The 25,708-nt window shown below is 42.4% G+C and overlaps 1 protein-coding gene across 3 annotated transcripts in view; it reads left to right on the top strand.

Annotated features, from left to right (window-relative positions):
- SMAD9 (SMAD family member 9) overlaps nucleotides 1-25,708 on the top strand; it is a 177,109-nt gene that overhangs the window by 94,254 nt on the left and 57,147 nt on the right. The window contains exons 3-5 of one of the 3 annotated variants that reach the window (XM_086935088.1): nucleotides 4,960-5,217; nucleotides 7,237-7,344; nucleotides 9,302-9,523. In XM_086935088.1, coding sequence (XP_086791214.1) covers nucleotides 4,960-5,217; nucleotides 7,237-7,344; nucleotides 9,302-9,523 — 588 coding nt within the window. Of the gene's footprint in view, nucleotides 1-4,959; nucleotides 5,224-7,233; nucleotides 7,345-9,301; nucleotides 9,524-25,708 lie in introns of all 3 variants that reach the window. The other 2 variants (XM_086935087.1, XM_086935086.1) reach the window with 2 other exon arrangements.

Here is a 25,708-nt window from a genome sequence, read left to right as displayed (position 1 = left end):
ATATGGTGTGCACCCTGAATATTGATCCCAGAATACCGATGTGACAAGATATTGAGGTAAAAATACTGAACAGATAAGTCTAGATTTTCTATACCTAACTTCAAATATATGTACCTATGCGGTACGTAAATGTTAAGTTAAGAATAGTAAATCTATACTTCCCTATTTTCCCTCAATATTCTTATATCATGATATTCTGGGGACGATATTCAGTAGCACATTCTTTAATATGCTTTCTCATTGCAGTATGTGGCATTGATCTAACATTTTCTTGCACTACTAGCGACTTTGGCTCTGGACTAACTCAAGAGAAGCCTGCAGAGGCCTTGAAATTCAACCTGCCAAGCAAGAATTTGAACTTGCCCCTGGCTAACACCCCTTGATGACTAGCTTTCAATTACTATTCAAATTATATTTACTTCATTTCCATTGTATGAAGCTTTAACAATTCCAGAAAGGCCTTCTCAGCATTATATAAAAATAGTAAATTAATACTGTGCCTTAGCACTGGGACGTGTTAAGGTGTAGTGTTCCCAGAGTGCTCCCATATTAGCTCTGATTATTAAACCCATTGTAATGCAAAGGCATCATGGATAGAGAAACTGCCTTATTGTCCCACATGTTCATTTATGTATCTACCACACCAGATGTAATCAACCCTTTGAAAACAGATGAGATATCTATGTGACCCCCCTGCTTGGTTATGCCAGGACTTTTAAAAAATGACTCCCAGAGCACCAGGTTAGAATGGTCGTGGTGAACTACATTGCAACATGCTCAACACACCCTTACTTGACGCGCCTATCAGTGAAAAAAAAACATTACCCTAAGTAAGAGGTGTTATCAATAAACAAAATATATGTTTGAGGACATGTATCATCCCTACAGAACCATCACAGTCAAGATGATCATGCTACATCAAAATGCATCTCAACCCAGCAACAGCAGACAAGACTGATAGGGCTACAACATCCGGATCTAATTGCAGCTACTTTTGAGGCAGCAGCAACGTGACACATTAAGATCTATGAGAGAGGATTCTTCCTGATGGGAGCCAGAAACCTATATGTTTTCTCGAAAAGGCAAAGTATGACTGAATCCGTCTCTTTTGTCTCAGAATGTATTTTAAAAGTGGGACATGTTCTGTAAAATAATGCTCTATGACTTGGAACACATAAAATACTAACAGCTAGATTCATCAAAGAGAAATCGGCTCGCAAAGGGCTAGATTCTGAGAATCTGGCCCTTTGCGAGCACAATTTTTGCATTTGGGATTCATCATCCCAAATGCAAAAATCGCAATTATGGAATTCGCAAATTTGCGAGGAATTGCATATAAGGAATCTCTATTTGAGATTCCTTAAATGCAATTCATGAAACATTAAAAAATTGCGATTTTGCAACTTTGGGCCGCTATTTACCGTGAAGTCAAACCTCGTGGTAAATAGCGGAAACTTAGAAAAATGCACTTAAGTGCATTTTTCTAAGTTGTATGTTACACACACACATGTCCTTGGGACATGTGTGTGCGTAACATTAGCATCCAATATCATTTCATGGGTGCAACAGGGTGTTCTTTGGACACCCCTGCACCCTTGAAATCGCAAACTCAACATGCGAATCGCTAATAGCGATTCGCACATTGATATGTCTTCCCATTCATTCTTATGGGTCTTTAGGCCCATAGGAATGAATGGGGAGTTATTCCTTATTTGCGATTAGCAAATAGCTAATCGCAAATAAGGAAGCTGTAGGAATCGCAATAATTATTGCGATTTCTACATGAATCCCGTTTTGCGAGTCTGTAATAGCGATTCTTTAATAATCGCTATTACAGACTCGCAAAACATGACCATGATGAATCTGGGGGTAAAGGCCTTCATGATATGTATAGACTTTAGTATTGAGATATCATGGGGCCAAGTAGGCCAAATCCCCTTGTCACCGCCAGTCTTCATTACTGACTCAAATCTCTGCTTTAGAATCCGGCCATTAGGAGTTTTTCCTCCAGTGGGGAATAACTACTCGGAGCCCGTGTTAGTGGGTGAATTGCCTAGCAGTTTTCCTAGTTTTGGAGGAAAAAAGCTTACATTTTCTGTCAGTGGGAGTTCCTTTGTAGGGTCAGGGGTGGGCATCAAAGGTGCAGGGAATGCTTTTCTGTCTGAGTTCAGCTTTGTCTACCTCACCCAAACTGTTGCAGGGGTAGGAATGGGGTAGGGAGTGCTGCTGTCTGCAGCCCACTGCCCTGCAGCAACTCTACTCCTAAAAGGCGCTTATCTCAGTGTCCAGAATGATCGGGTTCAGAGTTTTCAGACCTGATATTTCTGGGCTCAGACAGATTTTAAATTACGACTTGCAGTATTGTACCGATAGTTACCGCTCCGGGTGAACTACGCACCTCACAATGAGAGCCTTAGTAGCATAACAACAAGTCTGAGTGGAAATCTATAGAGAAATAGGTCAGAGCTAACAAGTGGGCATATTTGAATACAAGACTGTAGTTTTGGGGTTGTGTATATTATTGCAAGCTGGTGCTTCTTACTAGAGAACACTGTTCGATATGTAATGTATTCCATGTTCTATTTCTTTGTCCTGTGTAATAGATGAGTTGTAACGAGGCCTTTGAAGGAACTGTACACTTATCTAGGGTTGTTAATAAAGGCATTGCTTAATTCAGTTCCAAAATTCTTTGATGGAGACACACTACAAAGACAGAGAAAGTGGAGCCTAAAGTGAAGCATCATCCATAGCCACTGAGGCTGAGTAAGGCAAAGTGCCTTTTTATGTGTGTGGTAAGGTAGGGAGATTAAGACACACACGTACATAATTTAGCATTTGCTTTGTATAAAGAAGCAACTAAGCTTAGGACTGTAAGATGTCACTGGTAAAAAAAGATATGGATTGGAGGACAGAAAGAAAACGTCACCAGTTACCAAACAATTCCTCAAGGCAATCCATACTGTGCTGTCAGCCTGATCTAAGTACACATTAGCTCTCATGACACAATAGTCACTACTTGAATTAAAGATGTTGGTGTGTGAGAAGAGCAAATAGCGTTGGCAAACATAAGAACGCGTGAAAGGTAGCAAGACCAACGTCAAAAATTCAGGAAAAAACGACTAGTTTACTTTAGAATAAAGAAACCATTTTGAAAGTTAGAAGAATCTATGAAATGCCTGGTATCCACATATGTTTCTAGATTAAAATCAAATGTTCAGGAAAAAAGCCTAACGCAACTAGTTTACTATAGAATGACGAAGCAATTTTGAAAGTTAGAAGATTATGCAATATGCAGGAAATCCACATATGTATTGTATTGTAATTGCATTTATATAGCGCTTACTACCCCTGACGAGGCGTCGAAGTGCTTTTTCAGCGAGTAGCACGCTACTCCGGGACCCATAGAGGATTACTGTTGAATTAGTATAGTGAAACATGCAAGTACATTTTAAGTGGTGGATAGGTTAGTCAGTTATTTGGATTTGGAATGATAGCAGAAGGATAGAGGAGGAAAAAGGTTTGTATTTATATAGCGCTTGTTACCCCTGATTGGGTGTTAAAGCACGCTACTCCGGAAGCCCATAAAGGATTAGTGGTGAATTAGTATGGTGAAATATAAAATTAATCTCAGTGGTGGATATTAGTCAGTTATTTAGAGTGAGAAGAATAGCGGAAGGATAAAAGGGGAAGAAAGGTTTGCATTCATATATCACTTGTTACCCCTGATGGGGTGTTGAAGCACGCCACTCCGGAACCCATAAAGGATTATTGGTGAATTAGTATAGTTGAATATGAAATTTGAGAAGTGAACATGTTAGTCTGTTAATTTTGATTCAAAAGGTTAGTGGAGGGATAAAAGAGTGAAGGTTTCTTTTTTTTTTTAAGTCTTAGCAGTACGAGGAGGCTTTTGGATGAGTAAAAAGGAGTTTTGGAGGGGAGGAGTCAGAGGGAAGAGTTTAGGAAGGTTTGTTTGGGGGACTAGGTATAGTAGAAAGAGGTGTCAGATGATACAAGGAGGGGTTGAGTAGGAGAGAGTCAAGAAAGGGTTATTTTGGGGATAATAGTAGTGGCATGGGGTTTGGGATAAATGAGAGTGGATCTAGAGGATATATTGATAGATGTATAGGCTGAGAAATAGGGTAGTGCATTGGAAATGCTAAATTAGACGAAAGTGATGAATATATAGATCCATAAGTACCTTAAGTTTGTGGATGTGGATGGTGTGGGCTGAGTATTGCTAAATGGGAAAATGAGCAGCATTTCTGGCCCTGGCCAGTCTCGAACAGGCTCAAACAGGCCACTCACTTCCAGCAGAGCTTTATGATACCTATTAGCCTCGAAAAAATATGAATGGTTAGCTGATAAAATCAAGGTAAAAATCAATGTACATTTCCTTCCTTTGCACATGTTGCCTATCATCTATGGAGGACCAGGCACTTCCCTAAAAAAAAAACGTTTCTCTTACCTCACATTCTAGATAGGAGGATCTTTGTGATTTTTTAAAAATTGAACTGTAGGTTTTTCGTATCCAAAATGGGATTCTCAGCTTTGCTCTGCCCTTGCCATGCTGGGTGGGACCCTTCTCAGTCTATGGCTAAGTCATGAGTGACTAGACCTGTAATGTGTTACAATCACATCGAAGAGCAGCAAAAATATGATTTCTCTTGATTTCAGTTTGAGTAATCATTCTACAAGGAACTAGTGACTGCTCTGACAGCTGCACGCTCAGGCTTTAACGGATTTCTTCGTGGCTAAGAATGTTGCTCAAATGTCTATACTGGTTTATTGTTTTGTGAATGAGCCTCACCTGTAGAAGATGACGTGCTCTTCCATATGTATGAAAAGAAATATTTTTTTAATTCATGTGTTTATATGAAAACCAAATGATATTGTGATAAATTTGTTTGTATATCGAAACTGTGCCCAATGATTAAAAAACCTTTTTTCTTTGTATTTTAGTGTTACCTCCAGTTCTGGTTCCAAGACACAGTGAATTCAACCCTCAGCTTAGCCTTCTAGCCAAGTTCCGGAATGCGTCCCTCAACAGTGATCCTTTGATGCCTCATAATGCAACCTACCCAGAGTCCTTCCAGCAGCCAACATGCACTCCATTCTCCTCCTCGCCAGACAATATATATCCACATTCTCCCCGCACTATCTGCTACCCTGACTCTCCAAGAAGTTCTTCTGACCCAGGGAGTCCTTATGAAATATCAGGTGCAGGTTTGACACTTTGAAATAGTTGTGCAGAATTAAACAAATCACTGTGCTTGCATGATTCTTATACAAAAATGGCAGTATTCTATTAAGAAAAATCTGTTCTTTGTATGGCTGAGATGTGAGGTCTTCCTGGTTGAAAAAATTGCTTATCATTCACAAAAAACTATCTTAGGACCAAACTAAGGTATGGAAATATATTGGGTTCTCATAGTGTGTTCATGGTCAGAGTGCCAAAACCAACATAAGAGAAACAATAAGGGTGCACTAAATCCACTAGTGTCAAGGTCCGACAAATGGAAGACCTCTTGAGCAGACAATTCTGCACTAGAAGCAAGCATCAATGGCCTTCTCTTGTCTGGGTTATGTGTGTTGATTAAAACAAAGAAAGGGCCCTTCCCAAGAAGGACAAAAAGGCAAGAGGGAGAGCAGAGAAAAGGGACAACTCATGTGACCAACGGGCAGCAGGATCCTTTCTTAGGACTGAGAAGACAAGATGGACACACTATTCATGTGAGTCTTTGCACCAGCAGAAGTGACACAGAAAGTGAGAGGAAAGTAGTCTCCTGGCCATAACACAAATTTACTAAGACCATGTTTTGGTGCAGAAGAGCGCTTTCATAGTGACGGGTGAGCCATTTGGGTGTGAATCTTGTTGACCTGAAACTAACTTGCCAGAGATTGTTTTGCAATCCAAAACAGGACCCAGGGCCTCATTCAAATTGGAAGAGATTTCCATGGTACTCTTCCATGTGTTGTAGTGTCAGTGTTGAAGATTAGAGGCACTTGTCAGGGTTCTCACTTTTGAGGCAACACAGCCAACCAGTGACCTAATGGCCCTGTTATACAAATTATAATTAGGGATAAAAGCAACTCTAGTGTGAAAATTAAAACAGATGGGTAGCAGACCTCTTACAGAAAGGATAAAGGAGGAGAAAAGAAAGAAAAGCCATGGAAACTGGAACTTGTGGGCTTTTCTGTAAATAACTCCATGGTTTCAAAGAATAAACAATGTGCTATGGCTGAGACCTCATCAGAAATTTGTTTTGTAAAAGGGGGGCTTTTCTGAAGGCCATAAGCAGATCAAGATATCAGTTTTCAAAACTGGGAGGAGATTTTGCAAACCCAGAGGGCGCTTTTGCAAATCTGAAAGAGACAACAGGCTCGATGAAGGGGATGGTGAAAATGAGGACATCTTAGGGTCTGCCTCCAAGCAGGCTAATGAGGACTGAAAGACTAACTAGTTAAGCGATAACAAGGCTCTGATTAGCGAGGCTGAATATGTTGAACTTAATGGCTAGATGTTGCTTGATCAGTCCCCTTTGGCGCTCTCTCTGCCTTCAGGGTGATGATGGCGCATTTGGTAAGTGAGCATCTGAATTATAGGCTTATTCTGGAGGTTGACTATGCAGACAAGGAAAATGTTCCAAGAAAAAAAATAACAAGCATTTGCAATGCAATGGGTCTCGCCTTTGGGACCATACAAGTTTTTAGCTTCGAAGAATGTTGGCCTGAGTAAAGCGATTCTGGTATTTTACTGACCTCTGCTGGTCATTTTCTATCAAGGCAGTTAAACACAGGGAGTTGCTAGAACAAAAGTAGTCCCTAAACAAAAGCGGAAATGCTCCAAAGCCTACATAAAGTACATAGAGCAGATCTTCCAGACAGATCAAGTGCTGTCTAGGCTCGACCTAAAAATGAACATGAGAATTGATAGTTAATTAGGTGGTTTGCTGTCTAAGGCTGATTTCCCCACAATATCCTACCGCTCAACCTAGCATTTTGGGAAGACATCTTAATTTGCAAGGCTACTTCCGCATTTCCCTTCTCAAGGCCACCTTCTCTCGCTCCTGGTTCTTTTCCATCTTTCATTCTCTTCCTCTGGGCCTTGAGATGATATTAGGTTAATATAAAGAACTATAAAATATCCGGTATAGCATAACCTGAGCTACCATATTCAGTTGTTCTTTCAATTCATTCTTCATTGTTTTGTAACACTGTCTCTTCTGATTTTAGCAGAAACGCCACCTCCACCGTACAACGCATCAGAGATTCCTGGAAATCGAAACAGTCGGCCCATAGTTTCAAGAGATGATTGTCAGCTTGTCCTTTCTGTTCCCAATAGAGGTAAATTTCAAAATTCTAAATATGCATCTGCTGAGATTCACATTTCAGATAGTCAGAAATACTCAAGATTGTAGAAGTTTGGGGCATAGCATATAAAAGGTAGTGTATCTGCACCCATTCTCGCATGTTTTTGCAAGCACAGATTTGGATAGGTTTTAGCAGCTGAATCTCTGGATGATGTACTTGAAGCCATTACGTTTTTTGGTTCTTGTAAACCCGATCCAGAGGTAACTCCTGTTGTCTGAAGAATTGGAATTAACAGGAAACTCATTATGAGACCATCAACTGTATTCACCAGCACAGAAGGTCCTCATGGCTTATGTAATCTTCACATAGTCCTCAAACATACTTGGACTACTTTGAACATTACACAGTGGTTATATTAAAATAATTTCAATGTATGTACTCACACTTTTTTATATTTACTATGAATTGATTTGTTTTATTTTGGAATATTTTACTCAACCAGAAGATTAACAATACACAAATAGGCATTGGTGTCCAATAAACTTGGTCGCACACTTTTAAATACGTTTCACAAAATTCCAGAACTATTCGCTGTCTTCACTTTAACCCAGGAGCATTGAATAAAATAGGGGGTGGAGGGATTAAAGAGCAATGCAATAAGAATGAAAATTGAGTATGGGTTAGCTCCAACCGTCATCATTTATTTTAATCATAAAACCATACCGTTTATTGAAAAAACATTGCCATGTCTTTGGCATTCATAGTTCTAATTTTTAGGTCTCGCCTACAGACTGCTCTCTGTTGCCGGAGACCTATTGTGGCAGTGGCAATACGTATAGTGGCTTTTGGGTCAGCCCATTGCTTAAGCCCATTGCTTACCATTGGTTGACTTTCTTGCACAATTGTACTTGGTTGATTGTTATTCAATGTTTTTTCTCCCTCTTCTCCTGTTTGATATCCACACCCAATGCTTTGTGTTTGCCCCCCCCCCCAGCTCATCGTTACTTCCTCCTTCCCCATCCAGCTCACTTTAGTCTTTCTCAGCTCAGCCATTATTCCATCCCATTCACCCACTTCACTGGTGCGCCCCATTTTCTTGTACTTCTTTAAAATAAATAAATAAATAAAATGTATGTAGTGTGTGTGTGTTTATGTGTGTATACTTTTATATTTGCAAAGTCCACATTACCAGACTTATTGGCTTTGGCAATGCTTGTTGTCCCTAAATACGCTTAATGCTATATAGCTATTTTCTGGTCTGCATGCATCACCCTAGAGCAAGATACACCACGTACCAGACAACTGACATTCCTCACAAAATGCTCCCACCCTATTATTTGGCTTTCCAGCAACACTGTTCACTCAACAATATTATCAGGCAGCATTTTTCTAGACATGCCGGCGTGTGCCTTGTCTTAGATGGCAAATCTTAGAACCCGTTACATAGTAATGCGGCACCAAATACGTATAGCAGCAACACCCAACAATAAACAATGAACATATTCTCTACTAATCTGACACAATCGGTGCTTGAATGGATAAATATCAATGCAGGTATTCAATACCAGAATAGCTGCTTGCTTCTGGAAGTGCTGACACTCTCCAATTGAGAGTATTGCACCTCTGCCGAGAAGTGCAGGTACTCCCCTCTCAAAATAATGAAGTGGAAGCCCATTTAGAGCACTGGACACAAACAAACACCAACACATATCTGACACAGTACTCAATAGCCTTCACAGTTCTGCACGAAAGGGCGCCCAGATTCAGAATGCTATATGATGGACACCAGCTATAATTTTTGGAGACTGAAACTTATTGTCATCATCTCTTAAAAGAACAGGATATGATCCGTTAAGTGCAGGGATGGCACTTTCATACTCAAAGAAACAGAGGAATTTATGTTTATGTCACACAACTTATTCGAGTTTAAAGAATGAATAGTGTTACTACAAATGAATGTGACTGCATGTTGTTTTCTCAATTCCTGCAGAATTCCGGCCTGTGTGCTATGAAGAGCCCCTTCACTGGTGTTCAGTTGCTTATTATGAACTTAACAACCGAGTGGGGGAGACCTTTCAGGCTTCCTCTCGCAGTGTGCTCATAGATGGATTCACAGACCCTTCGCACAACAAGAGCAGGTTCTGCCTTGGACTCCTGTCAAACGTAAACAGAAACTCTACGATAGAGAACACCAGGAGGCACATTGGAAAAGGTAAGAGAAGGGTCTCGTTTGGAAATAATCAACAGTCTTTAGTGCCGCCTATTCACTGTGATTTGGTTTATCTTGATCTTAGAGAGAATCCTGAGTTGGAAACACCTCATTGTAGGTGATAGAGACCAAAAATGTTTAACATAATACACAATGAGCTGCAGTATTGAGAACGTGAACTTGAAAATTTCACGTTGCACTCATTAGATAGGGTTACATGTGAAAGAAGCAAGAGTAGCAGAAGCACCTTAAAAGAGTGCTTTTAACCCGTTCTATGCTCATGACGGAGCTGCTCCGTCATGAGCCTCGGTTGAGCTGTGCTCATGACGGAGCGGTTCCGTCATGGCCCGCTCGGCGCGCCTGCACGGCGCGAATTTCGCGCCTGCGCTGGACGTTCCATTGAGCGGGGCGGGCCATGACGGAACCGCTCCCTCACGAGCACAGCTCAACCGCGGCTCATGACGGAGCGGCTCCGTCACGAGCATGCGAGCGCCGCTCGGCCCCCCCGCCCCCTTAGTGCTGCGGCGGAATTCCCGCCGCAGCGAAGGGGTTAAACGTAATATAGAGATACATAGGCACATTTAACCATATGCTTATAATAAGGGTGAGATATTGATGCTATTCATGAAGTGGTCTAGTGCTATTAAAATACTTTTGTAGAGGATGTGTTGCATAGAAACATAGGTGGTAAAGCTTGTAAACAATGAGAAATGAGCTTGAAACTTTGCTGACTAATATTAGGAATTATATAGTTTATAAATACTTCCAAAGTATTTTAATTCTCTTAACCTTAGAAAATGTGAACTCATGTTATTGTATTGTAATTGCATTTATTTAGCGCTTGCTACCCCTGATAAGGTGTTGAAGCACTTTTCGGTGAGTAGCACGCTGCTCCGGAACCCAAACAGGCTTAGTGGGGAATTAGTCTGTAATTTGGATTGAAAAGGAATAGTGGAGGGATAGAAGAGGGAAGAGTCTTGAATTTTCTTTTTTCTTTTTTTTTTCGGAGTTCACAGCAGTAGGAGGCTTTTGGGATGAGTAAAGGGAAGGTGGAGGGGAAGAGTCAGATGGAAGAGTTTAGAAAGATTTGTTTGGGATATCTGAAAAGTAAAAGAGGTATGAGATGATGCAAGGAGAGCTAGAGGATGAAAGAGTCTAGAAAGGATATATATATCAAGCTTTGTAAGAGGCGAAACGCGTAATGGCGGCGGCAGGCTTGCTGGAGAAGAATAAACACCTCAATTAAGCACAAATTCTGTGTCTGTTCTTTCGTCATTTAACTTGAGAGCTGGGGCGGCTGCTTCGGCTGATGTGGCGAATCTACATATATATATATATATATATATATATATATATATATATATATGGAAAGTAATATATGTAGATTAAAGTTGCACTTAATAAACTCCAGGTTTCAAGTGTTGTTTCACTTTAAATGATATGAAAAGTAATGGATTTTGTAGTAGTAGGGTATTCCTAACGATAACTAATGTAATGCAAAAATAATTTGTGAATATTAAATGTAATTTCTCATCGTTATTTTGATTTAATTAATTCAACGATGTTTTAGAATGGATAAAACAAAGAAAATGTGAAATCAACTTAAGGGCTTCTTGTTGAGACATGTTTTTTGTATTAACTTTTTTCCCCATTTTAACAATGGCTATGTGATGTAGTATATTGTTGCATCCCTGTATCGCAGTTGCACGTTCTTTTACTTTTCTGAAAAAAATAATTCCCATGGGAATAGCAAGTCTGCGAATCATGATCTCTACTGCCTTGTGTATTGCTATTATGTTTCTTTTCCCTCTCAATAACTGGTGTGGACTTGTGAATCTGTCGATTCTCATGAAAAGCATGGGAAACCTTGTCGATGTTGCGACTATCTAGCTGACTTAATGTGCGTCCTGAGCACATGATGGTCTTTCGATGGTGGTGTGATGTCACATCACTCTGGCATTTTATCAAGAATGTATAAAAGAAGAAACCCCGAAGGATGGGCAGTGCATTCAACACACTCAATGCCTTTTTGCTGTGTGCTGTACTCCATTTATTTTGCTTGTTGAGTACATGTGTTTTGATTTCCTTTCCCCTTTTTTACAATCATTCAATTTAACTGGAACGTTGATGCACGCACTTTGTGTGATGCTGACAAACTTTTCTTTCTGACTGATTTTGTGGTATCAAAACATCCTTTGGTTTTGGATTTTCTGTCGATACTACATTCAGTAGCAGTCAAACTGAGGTCTTTCTTGCCGAACCAGAACTTTTCTCTTATTGCTTAACTCTTTATGCTAAATGGACTTGCCCTTAGAGACTTTTAACTTTTACTTCCCCCTTGCCTGATAGGATCAACTCTGTTAGTTTGGAGAACTATCCTTTGGCCTAATGGGCAGGACTTTGTAACTCTGTAAGTGGATTTAGAACCATCCGTCCCCAAATGCTAGGTGCTCTAATTAAACTTGTGATATTTGTAACTGCATTGCTGAAGAGATTAGTCCTTATAATAGATTCTGAATCTTTATTACAATAATCAAACAAAACTTTAACTTGCTTGAGACTTTTATGGTGTCCTATTTGTTGTCTCTTGAAACTGTACAGTTGGAAATGATTTAATATGGGACTTTTTGGTGAGTTGGCTGTCAATAACTTGGAGTCATTGGGCAGCTAACTAATATGCTTTGGAACCCTAGATTCCACTCCTCCTATCGGTGGAACAAGATCCATAAGAGGACCGTCACCTCAGGGTTACATAGACATGAGAACTCATCGGACAAAGCTGGTCAAGAGTTTACTCAATTCATAGTACTGCCCAGTTTGGTTAGAGTAGTTGTAAGAGAGAGAGAGTGCACACTTCTGCATGATAACAAATCTGGTAGCAGACTGAGGGTTTTGCCTAGTGAAGTGAAATCTAGGGTGCCAGAAATACTTTATGCCCATGTCCAAAGAGTCCAAACTGCTGAGAAAGATGAGACTTTATAGTTCCCTCGTTACGGAACATACATTTTGAGAAATTTAGGAAATTTAAGGAAAGGAATATGAAATGAAATATCCTTGCAGACTTGCAGTTCTGTAAACTTTAAATATTTGGGAACATGTTGCACATCAGAAATATAAAGAGAAATACCAAGTAGGGTATAAGAAGACAATGGATCATTGTGCAGAAACTAGGTGGGACCCTCAGCAGAAATGAAGGAGAGCAGGCATTATACAGGGTACATGGGTATGTCCAGTATTAGAAGTTAGTGAAGAGACAAAGGGCAAGAGTAAAGAGAAAAAGAAGCACTTGAACTCAAAGTAGATTAAGAAAAAGAAGGCAAAGAGAGCGACATAGATGACAATATTTTGAATTAATTATTATTAAATCATCTACCACCTCAATGAAGCCTCGAGTAGGGATTTGGTACCAACGAGTACACCTGTAAGACCTAATGCTCCAATGATGCCCGAGGTACAGAGAGACGGGAGAACATTTCTTCCTGTAAATAGGAGAACAGAGATACCAGCGTCTATAAATGTAGTTGAATCAGATACGCCAGATGCTTTGTCTGTCCCTGTGACAATCGGATCTGTGGCACCTCTTTACACGTCTGGATTACAGGTGAACACTGTTCATAATTTTACTGTATCTACTGGAATAAATACAGTGCCTGGAAATCTTCCACATTTGATTACGAAACCTGTGATTTCTGCACCTATGGTTTTGACGCAGAATGAGAATACTGCAAATGCAAATATTGATCAGGATCAGAAATCTACTGAGCCGATGCAGAGAAGGATGCATAGGCTTTCACCATTTTTCTATCCTAGACCAATGGAACTACCTTACATAGGTAATAACGTTAATGACCTGACAATGCAGACGAGTTTCACAGCTTCAGAAGCCTCTATATTGAGTGTCCAACCCAGAACTAAAGCACATTTTGTTAATGGGTCTCTGAATTAAAATAATGCAGGAGTGCGTTCAGAGATAACTGCTCAGGAATTTGTTTAATGGCTCAAAGCGTAAGTTATTCCAAATAACCAAAATTAGGGTTTCACTTCCTACTTTAGTTCCTACTTCAGTTTTTCCTTCAGATTTGATTGCAGGTCCCAGTTCAATTAAAAATTCGGTTCAGGAGAATAATTCTTACCTGGATGTGAGCAGATTAAAAGTGGAGTTAAAATAATTAATTCAAGGGACACTTAATCCTTTGAAGTTAGAGTCCTACATGGAAGAGGGACTGTTGTTCCTTTGTAACAACATTACCAGAAGAGCACAATTGTCACATGTAAGATTGAAAGAATTGGCACAGAAACGTTGATGTAGACATGCATACTTCAAAGTGTTTGCAGAGATCGTATAGGGTGGATTTTCCTGACAAAGACATTGAAAACATGAGGGCACCAGGCAAGAAAAAAAAAGATAATGAAGCTATTGGTATTAAGTAGAAAATGGGAAGACCCAGAGAAATGGGAAGGCAGGAGTTCAAAGAAGAAGGAGACAAAGAAAGTTCAAGAGCAGTCATCACGAATTGTGTTTGGTGGTTACATAGGGGAAGTACTGATGCTCCCTATGAGAGAGGTGAAAAGAGGAGGCTAGTTCCATGTTCCATGGAATAGGCAAGATATTTTGTCCAATACAAACAATTTCCCTAGACTGAGAGAAAAACCAGTGGAATGGTTTCGGCAAGTTGAACAATTTGTGAAAATTACAAAAGTTTTGTGGATTGATTTAAATACATTATTTGAAATTGTGGTACATGCCGATTTGTGGGCTGAATGCAGGATTTCTGTGGAATAGCTGGAGCGAGAGCCTTCAAGGGATTCAAGAACATGAGCACCCTCTCCAGAGGTAATGAGAAAGTATTAGCGGTTAATAACGTCCTTGAAATCAATTGGTTACAGATTGACAGGGCAATGCAGGAGTTGAAAGAATGAGTACATGCCTTTTAAGAAAGGTTGGTGCAGATTTTCAAACAGTATAGTGGATCAGATACTAATGCAGAAAGACATGCAGGACAGTTTGTTTACAAATTTGTCATGGGATTGAGACTAGAGATTTCTGAAAGGATTCAGCAACAGATTCTTTGTTGGCAGAGCAAATCAGTGGATGAAATTCTTTGTTTTTCTAAATATTGTGCAGATGACATAGGCATGAGACGAAAAAAGCTTAAGGAGAAGCTAATTATTGCTCAGAGAAAATCTATGCAGAACGGTCCCAACCCGATGGGGTTTAAGAACATGAGACAGGTACAGAGAAATTATAATCACGTGCCAATGATGCAGGGTATTAATGGATATCAGCAGCAGAATTGTGTGCTGCAAAGCAGAGGACATGGTGATCCCATGATCCTAGAACTGCTGTTGATGTGTAACTTTAAAAAAAGACAAATCCATGTCACACGTGTGGAAAGCTCATACATTGGAGGCGAGAGTGTAAGGCTGTTGTAAATAACATGGGGAACCAGATGCAGAAGGTGGATTATGCATAGTCTGAAGGGAACAACATGGGCCAGACTCAGTATGTGCAAGGACAGAGAATGCAAAATTCTAATGGATCGCAGCAAATCCAAATGCTGAAAGCTCCAATGCCTCAACAAAACGTTCAAGTATAAAGGTACAATGCAAATCAGAATTCTTACCAAAACTTGAATTTTGCACAGCAATATTTAATCGATCTGAGTTTCAGTGATCAGGACCAGTTTTCATGAAGCTGCCTGAGGATGGAGGAGGACAGTGTGCTTGGCTCAGCTCAAGAAGCAGAGCAAAGTGGTCCTTATGTGGATAGAGAAGTGGATGGGAATACTATCTCAGTCCTTGTTGACACTGGTGTTACCCGCTCTACTGTAAGAACAGTAAAGTTCCCTGACCTACCCCTTTCAGGAGAAAGAATCCAAGTTGTCGGAGTGACAAATAGGATCCTTTGAGGATCGGCATCGATTTGTGGTATGTGATACAAGTCCAGTGAACCTACTTGGATGAAATTTGCTGGGTAAGTTGAACGGTTCAATCTATTGCACTCCTTGAGGAATCGAGTTTCACACATATTGGGCCCGATTCGCAAAATGAACTTAAGACTCAATCCTAAACTTACTACTATTTTGGTAATCACAGAATGCACTTACTACTTTTGGCATTCACAGAATGAATTCACTACTTTTGGTATTCACAGAAGTTAGGATTTTGTCTTAAGTTTGTCTTAAGACAAACTTAAGACAGACTTAAGACAGACTTAAGTTAGGATTTTGTCTTAAGTCTGTCTTAAGTCTGTCTTAAGTTTGTCTTAAGTTTGTCTTAAGACAAACTTAAGACAAAATCCTAACTTCTGTGAATACCAAAAGTAGTAAGTTCATTCTGTGAATGCCAAAAGTAGTAAGTGCATTCTGTGAATACCAAAACAGTAGTAAGTTTAGGATTGAGTCTTAAGTTCATTCTGTGAATCGGGCCCATTATGAGGATGGGGTTTTTAAACTTGCCCTACAGTCATCAGGTGTCTGGATGTATCCTCTCCTGACGAATGAGGATTTGCCCATTAAAGTAAGAGACACAGTACTACCTATAGTTTGGCACTTTACAAGTAAAGACATTGGGTAATCAGATGTGTTGATCCAGTCAAGATTGCGAACAAGCCAAATGCCGATTTTCCAAGAATTCCACAGTACATTTTGTCTCCAGAACCAGTTGCTGGAATTACTCCTGTAATCGTTACTATTACTCTACTTAATCCTTTAGCAGAAAATGGACACAAGGTACCACCAACTAAAATACAGTTTTACAAAACTGAAGTCCTGTATTTAGGACATTACATTGAGAAGGGAGTGAGGAAAGTGTCCCAGATAAGAATCTCAGTAATTTTGAATATGAATCCTCCGGTCGCTCAAAAGGAATTGCAAATGTTTTTGGGAATGGTGAGGCGTTGCCGCCAATGGATCCCATATTTTTCTTTGACAGCCAAGCATCTACAGATGTGTCAGATGTGTCTGATCTGGTATCCTGGAATTGTGATTTTAAGTCAGCCTTCACTGAGTTGCGAGAATGCCTTTGTAAGGCATTGGCTCTGGAAATGCCTTACTATAATAAGTGTTTTGTGTTGTTTTGCTGTGAGAGAGAAGGTTGTGCTCTTTCAGTGTTAACACAAATGCATGGAAGCAACCATAGGCCAGGTGCCTACTTTTCAGCAACTCTTGAACCTGTTGCGGCTGCTTTGCCTGGTTGTTTGTAAGCGTTTACATCTAATTGAGCAATGTGATAGCTTTGTTATGGGTCATCCACTACAGTGTTTCTACCCCATTCAGTAGAAATACGGTTTACTCGTACACAAACGCAGTATTTGACCAATACTCGGTTGACGCAGATTTTTTCTAGGAGTACAGGATGTGGCATTGAAGAAATGGATGGTATTGAACCCAACCACCTTGATGCCATTGCCAGGAAATGAGATTTTGATGGCTGAAGTTAAACATGATTGCTTCGATGTGACTGAGTTTTGTACTAAGCCCCATCATAATAATTCTGATGAACTTTTGCCTGAATCTGATCATTTGCTGTTTTCTGATGGATCCTGTTTGAGAGACAATGATGGAAATCTAAAAGCCGCTGACGCTGTATGCACAGTTGGTGGCATTGTGGAACTAACGTGGTTACAAGGAGTGTTTTCTGTGGAAGTGGCAGAGCTTATAGCTTTGACCCAAGCATGCACCATTTCAGAACATCTTCAAGTTACAATTTACACTGATAGTCAGTATGGCTTTGGAGTCGTCCATGACTTTAGGCAGTTGTGGTCTCAGCGTGGGTTATTGCATCCTCTGGTTCGGCCATTAGAAATGGAGAGTGTGTAAGGAACCTTTTGCAGTCACTACAGTTCCCTACTCATGTTGCTGTTGTGAAATGCGTTGTACATCATCAAGGAACTGACTACATCACGGTTGGAAATCAATATGCTGAGGAAATGGCATGCTACTGTGCCTTGAATGCACACACATTTAATGAAGAAGTCTTGGCAAACGCAGCAGACGTCACAGATTGCTCTCCAATGTTGTCAGCTCAAGATACTTGGGAGGAGGTGAGGAAATTGCAGGATGAGGTGACAGAGGCAGAACAACAGGGTTGAATGCAAGTAGTATGCACCAAAAGAGAAGACTATGTATGGATCTATGTTGATGGTAGACCAGTTTTGCCTGACAGCTTGTTATCACCGATAGCACGCCTTACTCAAGAAACCCAAGGCGGACCTCAAGGATCTCAAGAACTTCCGGCCCATCTCCCTGCTCCCGTTCCCAGCAAAGGTCATCGAGAAGACGGTCAACGAACAACTGCCCGCTACCTCGAGGAGAACAACATCCTGGACCCTTCCCAGTCCGGGTTCCACAGCAACCACAGCACCGAGACTGCCCTCATCGCCGCCACCGATGACATCAAGTCCCTACTGAACAATGGAAAAATGGCGGCCCTCATATTCCTGGACCTGTAAGCCGCCTTCGCCACGGTCTGCCACCACACACTACGAACATGCCTCCACAACACCAGGATCCAAGAGAAGGCCCTGGACTGGACCACCTCCTTTCTCTCCGGCAGAACACAGAGCGTCTGTCTTCCCCCCTTCCGCTCCGAAGCCACCAATATCATCTGCGTCGTACCCCAGGGCTCATCCCTCAGCCCAACTCTGTTTAACATCTACATGGCACCGCTCTCCCATGTCGCCCGTCGGCACGACCTCAACATCATCTCCTACGCTGATGACACCCAGCTGATGCTCTCCCTCACCAAGGACCCCCACACCGCCAAAACCAACCTTCATGAAGGAATGAAGGCTGTCGCTGAATGGATGAGGAACAGCTGACTGAAGCTGAACTCGGACAAGACGGAGGTCCTCATCCTCGGATCCACCCCTTCGGCCTGGGACGACTCCTGGTGGCCAACCGCACTGGAAAACCTCCCCAACACCCACCACCACGCACGCAACCTAGGGGGTCATCCTTGACTCCACCCTCTCCATGACTAAACAGGCCATCGCCATCTCCTCCTCCTGCTTCAACACCTGCATGCTCTGCAGGATCTACAAGTGGATCCCCACTGAAACGAGAAGAACGGTCATCCAGGCCCTCGTCAGCAGCAGGTTGGACTGCAGAAACACCCTCTACACAGGAGCCTCAGCCAAACACCTGATCCTCAACATCCCTCGCCACAGCCACATCACACCCCACCTGAGAGACCTGCACTGGCTCCCGGTCAACAAGAGGATAACCTTCAAGCTCCTCACCCAAGCACACAAAGCACTCCACAACACCGGACCAATGTACCTCAACAGACGACTCAGCTTCTACACCCCCACCCGCCAGCTCCCCAGCGCCGACCTCACCCTCGCCACAGTCCCCCGCATCCGAAGGGCGTCCTCCGGTGGCAGATCGTTCTCCCACCTCGCCGCCAATACCTGGAACACCCTCCCCATCCACCTACGGCAGACCCAAGACCTGCTGACCTTCAGAAAACTCCCCAAGACCTGGCTTTTCGAGCAGTAGCAGCATGTCCCACCCCAGCGCCTTGAGACCCTCACGGGTGAGTAGTGCGCTTTACAAATGATATGATTGATTGATTGACTATCATGCTCCTGCGCATGTTGGGAGAGATGCAATGGTGAGCTTTTTTGAACAAGCGTGGTACAATGCAAGAATTAGAGTAACAGCAGAAGCTTTGTGTCACCACTGTGTAATATGTCAGCAGCAAAATCCAGAAAGAAAAAGTTGTTATGAGTCACATTGGAAAGTCTGCAGGTACTTTTAACCAGATGCAAATTAACTTAATTGAGATGCCACTTTGTAACGGTCTGAGATATGTTTTAGTTATTGTGTGTATCTTTTGTAAATGGGTTGAAGCTTATCATATTCACAGTTTTGACAGCTTAACTGTAGCAACATTTTTTTGTGTGAATTGAGTTTCCGTTTCCGATTCCCGACCACTCTTGAGTCAGACCGAGGGACTCATTTCAATCATTAGGTCGTTAGAATGTTATGTGCAGCATTACAAGTTGAACAGAAGCTTCTTTGTAGTTATTGACCAGAGCATCAGGGCTGACACACTGAAAATCCAGATTGGCTACAGTTTGTACTTTGACATCTTTGAAGTGGCCAGATGCATTGCCTCTTGTGTTTATGAGTATGAGGATTATTCCAGGCAGGAAAACAGGATTGTCGCCTCATGAAGTGATCATGGGACATGTATGCAGTTGCCAGCTGTTTCTGTAAATGCTTTAGTAAACATTACAGATGACCTTATACTGGTATTCTGCAAAGGTCTTGCTGATGTGGTCCGTTCTGTTTCTCGGCATCTTGGAGTAGCAGCACAAGCGGTCCAACAGGAGCTGTGCCATGACCTGAGTCCAGGTGACTGAATAATGGTGAAGAAGCACTTGCGAAAAACGTTCCCTGAACCTCGCTGGAAGGGGCCATACCAGGTGATCCTGGTCACCAACACCGCTATGAATTGCAAGGTCTTCTGAACTGGGCGCATGCTACACACACTCCCTTGAATGATACAACAGCACCTACCCTTCATGTGCCATGGTATCAGGTAGACATAGAGATCAGGTCAGCCAAGCTGTTGGGGATCAGCTAGCTACTGGAATAAGAACACTAGCATGGCCTGAAGGGAGTCAGAGAGAGTCAGCTGCTTAATCCGAAGGATCTCAGCAAAGAGAGTTGACTACTTGAGGTGCAGACTCCAACGAAGGGTAGAGTGCTGCAAAAAAGTGAGTGGTTCCCGGAGACCGTTGCCCCAGGAGAAGAGATGTCCTGAGACGCTGCCTGACTGGAATGAGCACCACCAACTCCCTCTGAAAGTTCTGAACAATCGGATAAAAGTGATAGTGAGGATGAGCAGACCTCTGTGAGAAGGCCAAAGAGAACAAAAGTGCCCAGTCAGAGGTACGCATCACCTGAGTGGACTTATCTAGCCACTAATGAGTAGGAACAGGAGTATTACAGGTTTTGTTTTAACAATACGAATTCACCTGAAACTCCTTGTAGTGAACTGTGTTGTTGATCTGAACTTTAACTTGGGAATACCAACCGAAGGACTGACACAGTTTTTCCTGAATTTTCTCATTAATGAACAAAACATGAGAGTTCTTTCTTCCATGCATGGACTTCAAGCTGTGCCTATGAAGCCTGGTTCCAAGACGTTTGCCGAGAATTGCTCAAACGTCTACTGCCAGTCCTTTTTTACATTTCATTTGGCCTGAGGTCTGAAGCTTGAGTGATTTTGTGATCCAAGGGGGGGAAGCTCTTCCCAAAGCAAATGTGTATATATATTGCAGTTCTTTATGTTTTCATTTTTATATTGGTTGCATTACTCATTTTCTTAAATTTGCCACACCATGCTTTCTTGAAAGATGCTAAACATGTTAATTCTTTTGACACTGCGAAAATAAATGATTCTAACATTGTTGGTTGAAACACCAATTCATTCCATGACAACGCTTTGGAAATAGATTTTAGCTCTAATATGTATACTGTTTTATTTGGTGATGATGTAAATACTATAGATGTTGGTGATTGCTATATCTGTATGTAGATACCTACATCAGTTGCTGAAGGCGTAACATATCATAGCTTGCCTTTGACCTATGGAATTTCTTGTAGTGTGGCAGATAGTTTATTTTATGGTAGTGATCAGTTGCAATATTATTATTCTACTCAAGATCGAATCTTTTCAGAACTTTCTGTGTTGAAAATTTTAAATGTGCATGCTGAAGTTTCGAAACAATGGGTTACATTTTCAGATCAAATCAATCTTTGACATGGCTCATGCGCACTTAGAAATAATTTAACATGTAATTAGTGAGGGTTGAAAAGAACTTTATAAATAGAAAGTAGATGAGGAAATAAAACAATTAGCAATGAAGATGATGATGTACCTAAAATTATTTCTTGGAGTTTGTCACAAGAAGAGAACAAGGTAATGGAGGCAATGAGAACATTAATCTTAGATTGGCAGCACAAAGGTAAACTGTGCATATATAGAAAGAAGTCAATTACTAACACTGTACACATAGGGACTAATAAATGTGAACATGCATTCGAGATGTATGAAAACTGGGGAAGATACTTAAAAGGTGTAGATCCTATTTTTTTTTTTTGCAGTGTACTAAATTTGTGGAAAGAACGTGCATTACAGGTTACCAAGACAATGGTATGGAATTTGCAACTTGGGAATAGTTTTACCGAAAATGTATTAGGTTAAAAGAATTAAAGATGAATTTAAAAATACAGACAAAAGGGGAGGAGCCTAGCTCGCGACCGTGATGGCCGCGTTGTAGCTCGGCTCCGTCGACCTTCTCGGCTGTTTTATTAATCCTGTGCCGTATCCTGCCCCGAGAAGACGTATTCGTGGCAACATGGAAACATGACAGATTGCTGATTCTTACCATCTGCTCCGGATGCTCCTGGGTGCTGCGGTTCCTGAGCTGTGCCCCTGTTCGCTTCGGAGCCCGCGAGGCGGGCGGGCCCGGACTTGCCTGCGGCTCCCCGACTGGAACGAAGTTCCTGCGCCGGCCCCTGGTGGAGGAGAGGGGTCGACCGAAGAGGCCACTGTGCGGATGGACCGGTGACGACTGACCGGGCCCGGCTGGATGGTCCCGGGGCCTGGTGGGACCTGGTGGCGGGGTGCCGCATCCCACGGACGGGGGTTGACCGCATGGGAGACGCGTCTCCCCTTTGTCTCCAAGCCGGCCATTTTGAAACCCTCCGCCCGGACTCGGTGGTCGGCGCACATGGGCCAGAGGCGTCGACTACCTCCAATGCTTTGGTGGCCCGCCTCCCTGCATCGCTGGTGCGGTTGACTGTCCCCGGCTGGCTCTCGCTGGACCCCGCCGGCAACCGGATCGGGGCTGGAGTGTACAGTGGCCCCGCCGTGCTGACAAGATGGCGGCCAGCGACCTATATCTTAGACCCGTCGTCGACGGGGACACTGGCCTGTCGCACGGCACGTTTGCTGAATACTGTAGGGGTGATCCTACGATCGGCGACGTCCTCGCTGCCTTGAGTTCCTGGCGTGAGTCCATGATGTTGAATACCGCCAGGCCGGACGATGTTTTTCTTGACGTGCTCGCTGAGCCGCTCCCCACGTGTGCGGACCAACCGCTGAACTGTGCTGCACGGACCTTCCCGGAGGTTGATGAGATTACGGCCGTCGCTTGTCTGGAGGTCTGGGTGCCCGTTGCTCTACTTTGTCGAGAGCGCTTCCAAGGAGTGGAAATGACGGAGGGACTCCGGCCGGGGTCCGTCCGGGCCTGCCTTGCCGTGACTCCCGGTGATTGTTCGCCTTGCCCTGCTGAGCCGGGATCTGATGTCTGTCCTAGTGGAGCGAGTTCCCCTTCTTGGTCAACGGGGCGTTGCTCGTGGCACCTGCTGTTACTGTTGCTTTTTCTTGCTGGCCCGATCCGAGGCCATCATGACTGGTGCCGTGTGTTGTGGCCTGGAGTTCTTGCTTTTCTCTCCTGGCCCGTCCGCTTCTGGTTCAATGTGCACTCCGTGTCTCTGGCCCTGGACAGACAGGGACAGGGTTGAGATACTTTACATCGGCGGACTACTACTTCGTGCATGGATAAATTGCGTACTTTCGATTGTACAAGTATGATCGCTTCCTCATCATGTTCCTGCATTTGACTTTGTAGCGACTTTCTCTTCTCGTGGGTTTAAATTGTGCACAGGTGGGTGGTGGGACCAGATCGTTTTGATTACATGTCTCCTCTCCCATTAGTTTTTAGTTCCTTTTTCTCCCTTCCCTTTCTTTCTTTTTTCCTTTCCTTTTTCTCTTCTCTGAGTCTATATTTCGGGACTCGGTTTTGGGCGACAGGCACACTGCTAGGGGGGGTAGGCCGTAGCCTCTGCATGCGTGCTGGGTGGGAGGTTTGGGGGTGGGTCTTTTGTTTCGTCTTGGTTCTATGGGCCTTATTTTTCTCCTTTCTCTCTTGACTCTTCTCGCTTTTTCCCTTTTTTCTTTGGGTCAGTTTGGTGGTTAGGTGTAGCGCTGCTTATTGTTTCGGCTGTTGGTTTCTCCACTACCGTCAGTCAAGATGTTCCACGTTCTTGGGGCGGGTACTGACCAGTGTGTATTGTACTGTTTGCTCTTATCCTCAAGTTCTTCTGATGCTCCTCTAATTATTGCCTGGCTTGTTGCTGACTCGCTGGGATCATTGCCCGCCATGTGTTCTCGATGAAGCGACTGCGTCTGATCCTTCTTACCTATAACTTTAAAAATTAACCTCACTTATCCTGTACTCAGTGGTCCCACCTTATCTCCAGTATGTAATGCATCGTATAATTGCTGCCCCTCGTCTCAGGGACTGCTGAGCTGTTTTGATTTTGCCTTATGTGCTATTACTTGATTTTGCGGCCGGCCTGCATGGTTGTGGGCCCGTACCTGTAAGCTTTTGTTGCACAATAAAGGTTTCCAAAAATTAAAAAAAAAAAAAAAACCAGACAAAAGAATAGAAAGAAGTAGGATTGCAAATGAAAAAGTAGGTGATTTATTTTGATTTCTTATTCCTTCAGTAGGAGTTGTGCTAAACTCACAGAAGATTAGACAGCTGTCTGCTGTAGTGGATAAAGTAGCTTTTAGTACATCTGGAGGGTTTTCTGCAGTAAATGAAGAAATTATATTGATGATATCAGATCGATGGTGATTCAAAATGGACTTGTCCTTGATATATTATTTGCAAAAGAGGGTGAAGTCATTTGTTTATTGAAGATTCAGCATTGCTGCACATACATACGAGACAGGAGCAGAAACTTACAAATGTATGTCAAAAACATTACTGACTTAAATAGGAATTTGAAAGATTTAAAATCAGATGGTATCCAGGAGGCTATAGGTAAATGGTTATGGATCATTTAAATTAATTGAGTGGCTACACACATGTTTTTTACGCGTTTTACAGTGAAATAATGCCTTCATCAGGACAGCCACTTGATTTGCTCAACTAGTCACCAGGGGATCTCTTCTTGTCCAGGAATATATTCTTAGAATGTCTCATACACTCACGGACTCCATCTATAGAGAAGTAACCTTCTGTATATCGTCAGTTTCTGTAGTTTAATGTTATCAATGGTTCATCTCAACAGAGAATGATGTACTGATGGTCACGCACTATATAAACAAAGGGGCAGATTTGCAAGCCCCTTGCGACACATTTACATGGTCGTTGCGTCACTTCTGTGATGCAGCGGCAGTGTAAAATATGCACCATGTTGCGCCGTTTTACAACGTGACGCATCTAGGCAGATGCGTCACGTTGTGAAGCCCTGTGCCACATGAAACCTGCGTCAGGTTTCATGTGGGCGTTCTCTTGCAGGGTGGGCGTTCTCTCGCAGGAAAGCCCCGTAAAACTGACGCAGTGAAATCTACAAGATTTCACACAGTCAGTTTTACGACGCTGCTGCTTACGCCTGCTTAAAGCAGGCGTAAGGAGTGACGCACCACGTTTGTATGGGCAGCCCCTGTGCATTGCAGGAGTTGCGTCGTGCTTGCGACGCGACTCCATCAATGCGCCACCCGTACGCCACAAGATGCGTCACACATCTGCCCCTCGTTACATCATGGTGCGCCGCATTGTAAATACGACGCAGACGTGGTGGGGCAAGGGGGCATTGAGTGACGCATTTTTTCTGGTGCATCCCTGCTGATTTGGAGAGATGCGCCAGAAGTTGTAAATCTGCCCCTTAGTCTGAAAAACTTCCATGTTCTTGTCTAAAAATGGTTTATAGATCTCACATGTATATCAAATACGTATGTTTCCTCTCAACTTCTTTCTGCTCCCAACACCAGCTCCTGACATCGCTCACTGTTGAGGATATAAAAGGAGCTCGTCCTACCAAATACAAAAGTTATATATATGTGTATAGATTGAAGATGCAAAGTCCATGGGAATATTGAATTGTAGATACTTACTTTGAAGTGTAGAACCTTACCATGGCCAAATGCAATGACAATACAAGAAGGAAAGTCCTGTGGACATTAGAGTCACTGTAAAAAATGTAAAAAATGTAAGAAAAATGTAAGAAAAATGTAAAAAATATATAGAGCAAGTGTAATTGTACTTGTAAATGGCATCAAACTGAATGGGTGAGACTAAGCGGGATTAAATACCACGGAGGGTTATGAATTACGAGTACTTTACTGTAATAGAACAACATTTAGTTGAATAAACGC

This window comes from Lissotriton vulgaris, chromosome 8 (genome assembly GCF_964263255.1).
Source record: "Lissotriton vulgaris chromosome 8, aLisVul1.2, whole genome shotgun sequence".
Classification (NCBI taxonomy): domain Eukaryota; kingdom Metazoa; phylum Chordata; class Amphibia; order Caudata; family Salamandridae; genus Lissotriton; species Lissotriton vulgaris.
This window is presented reverse-complemented; position numbering and strand designations above follow the sequence as displayed.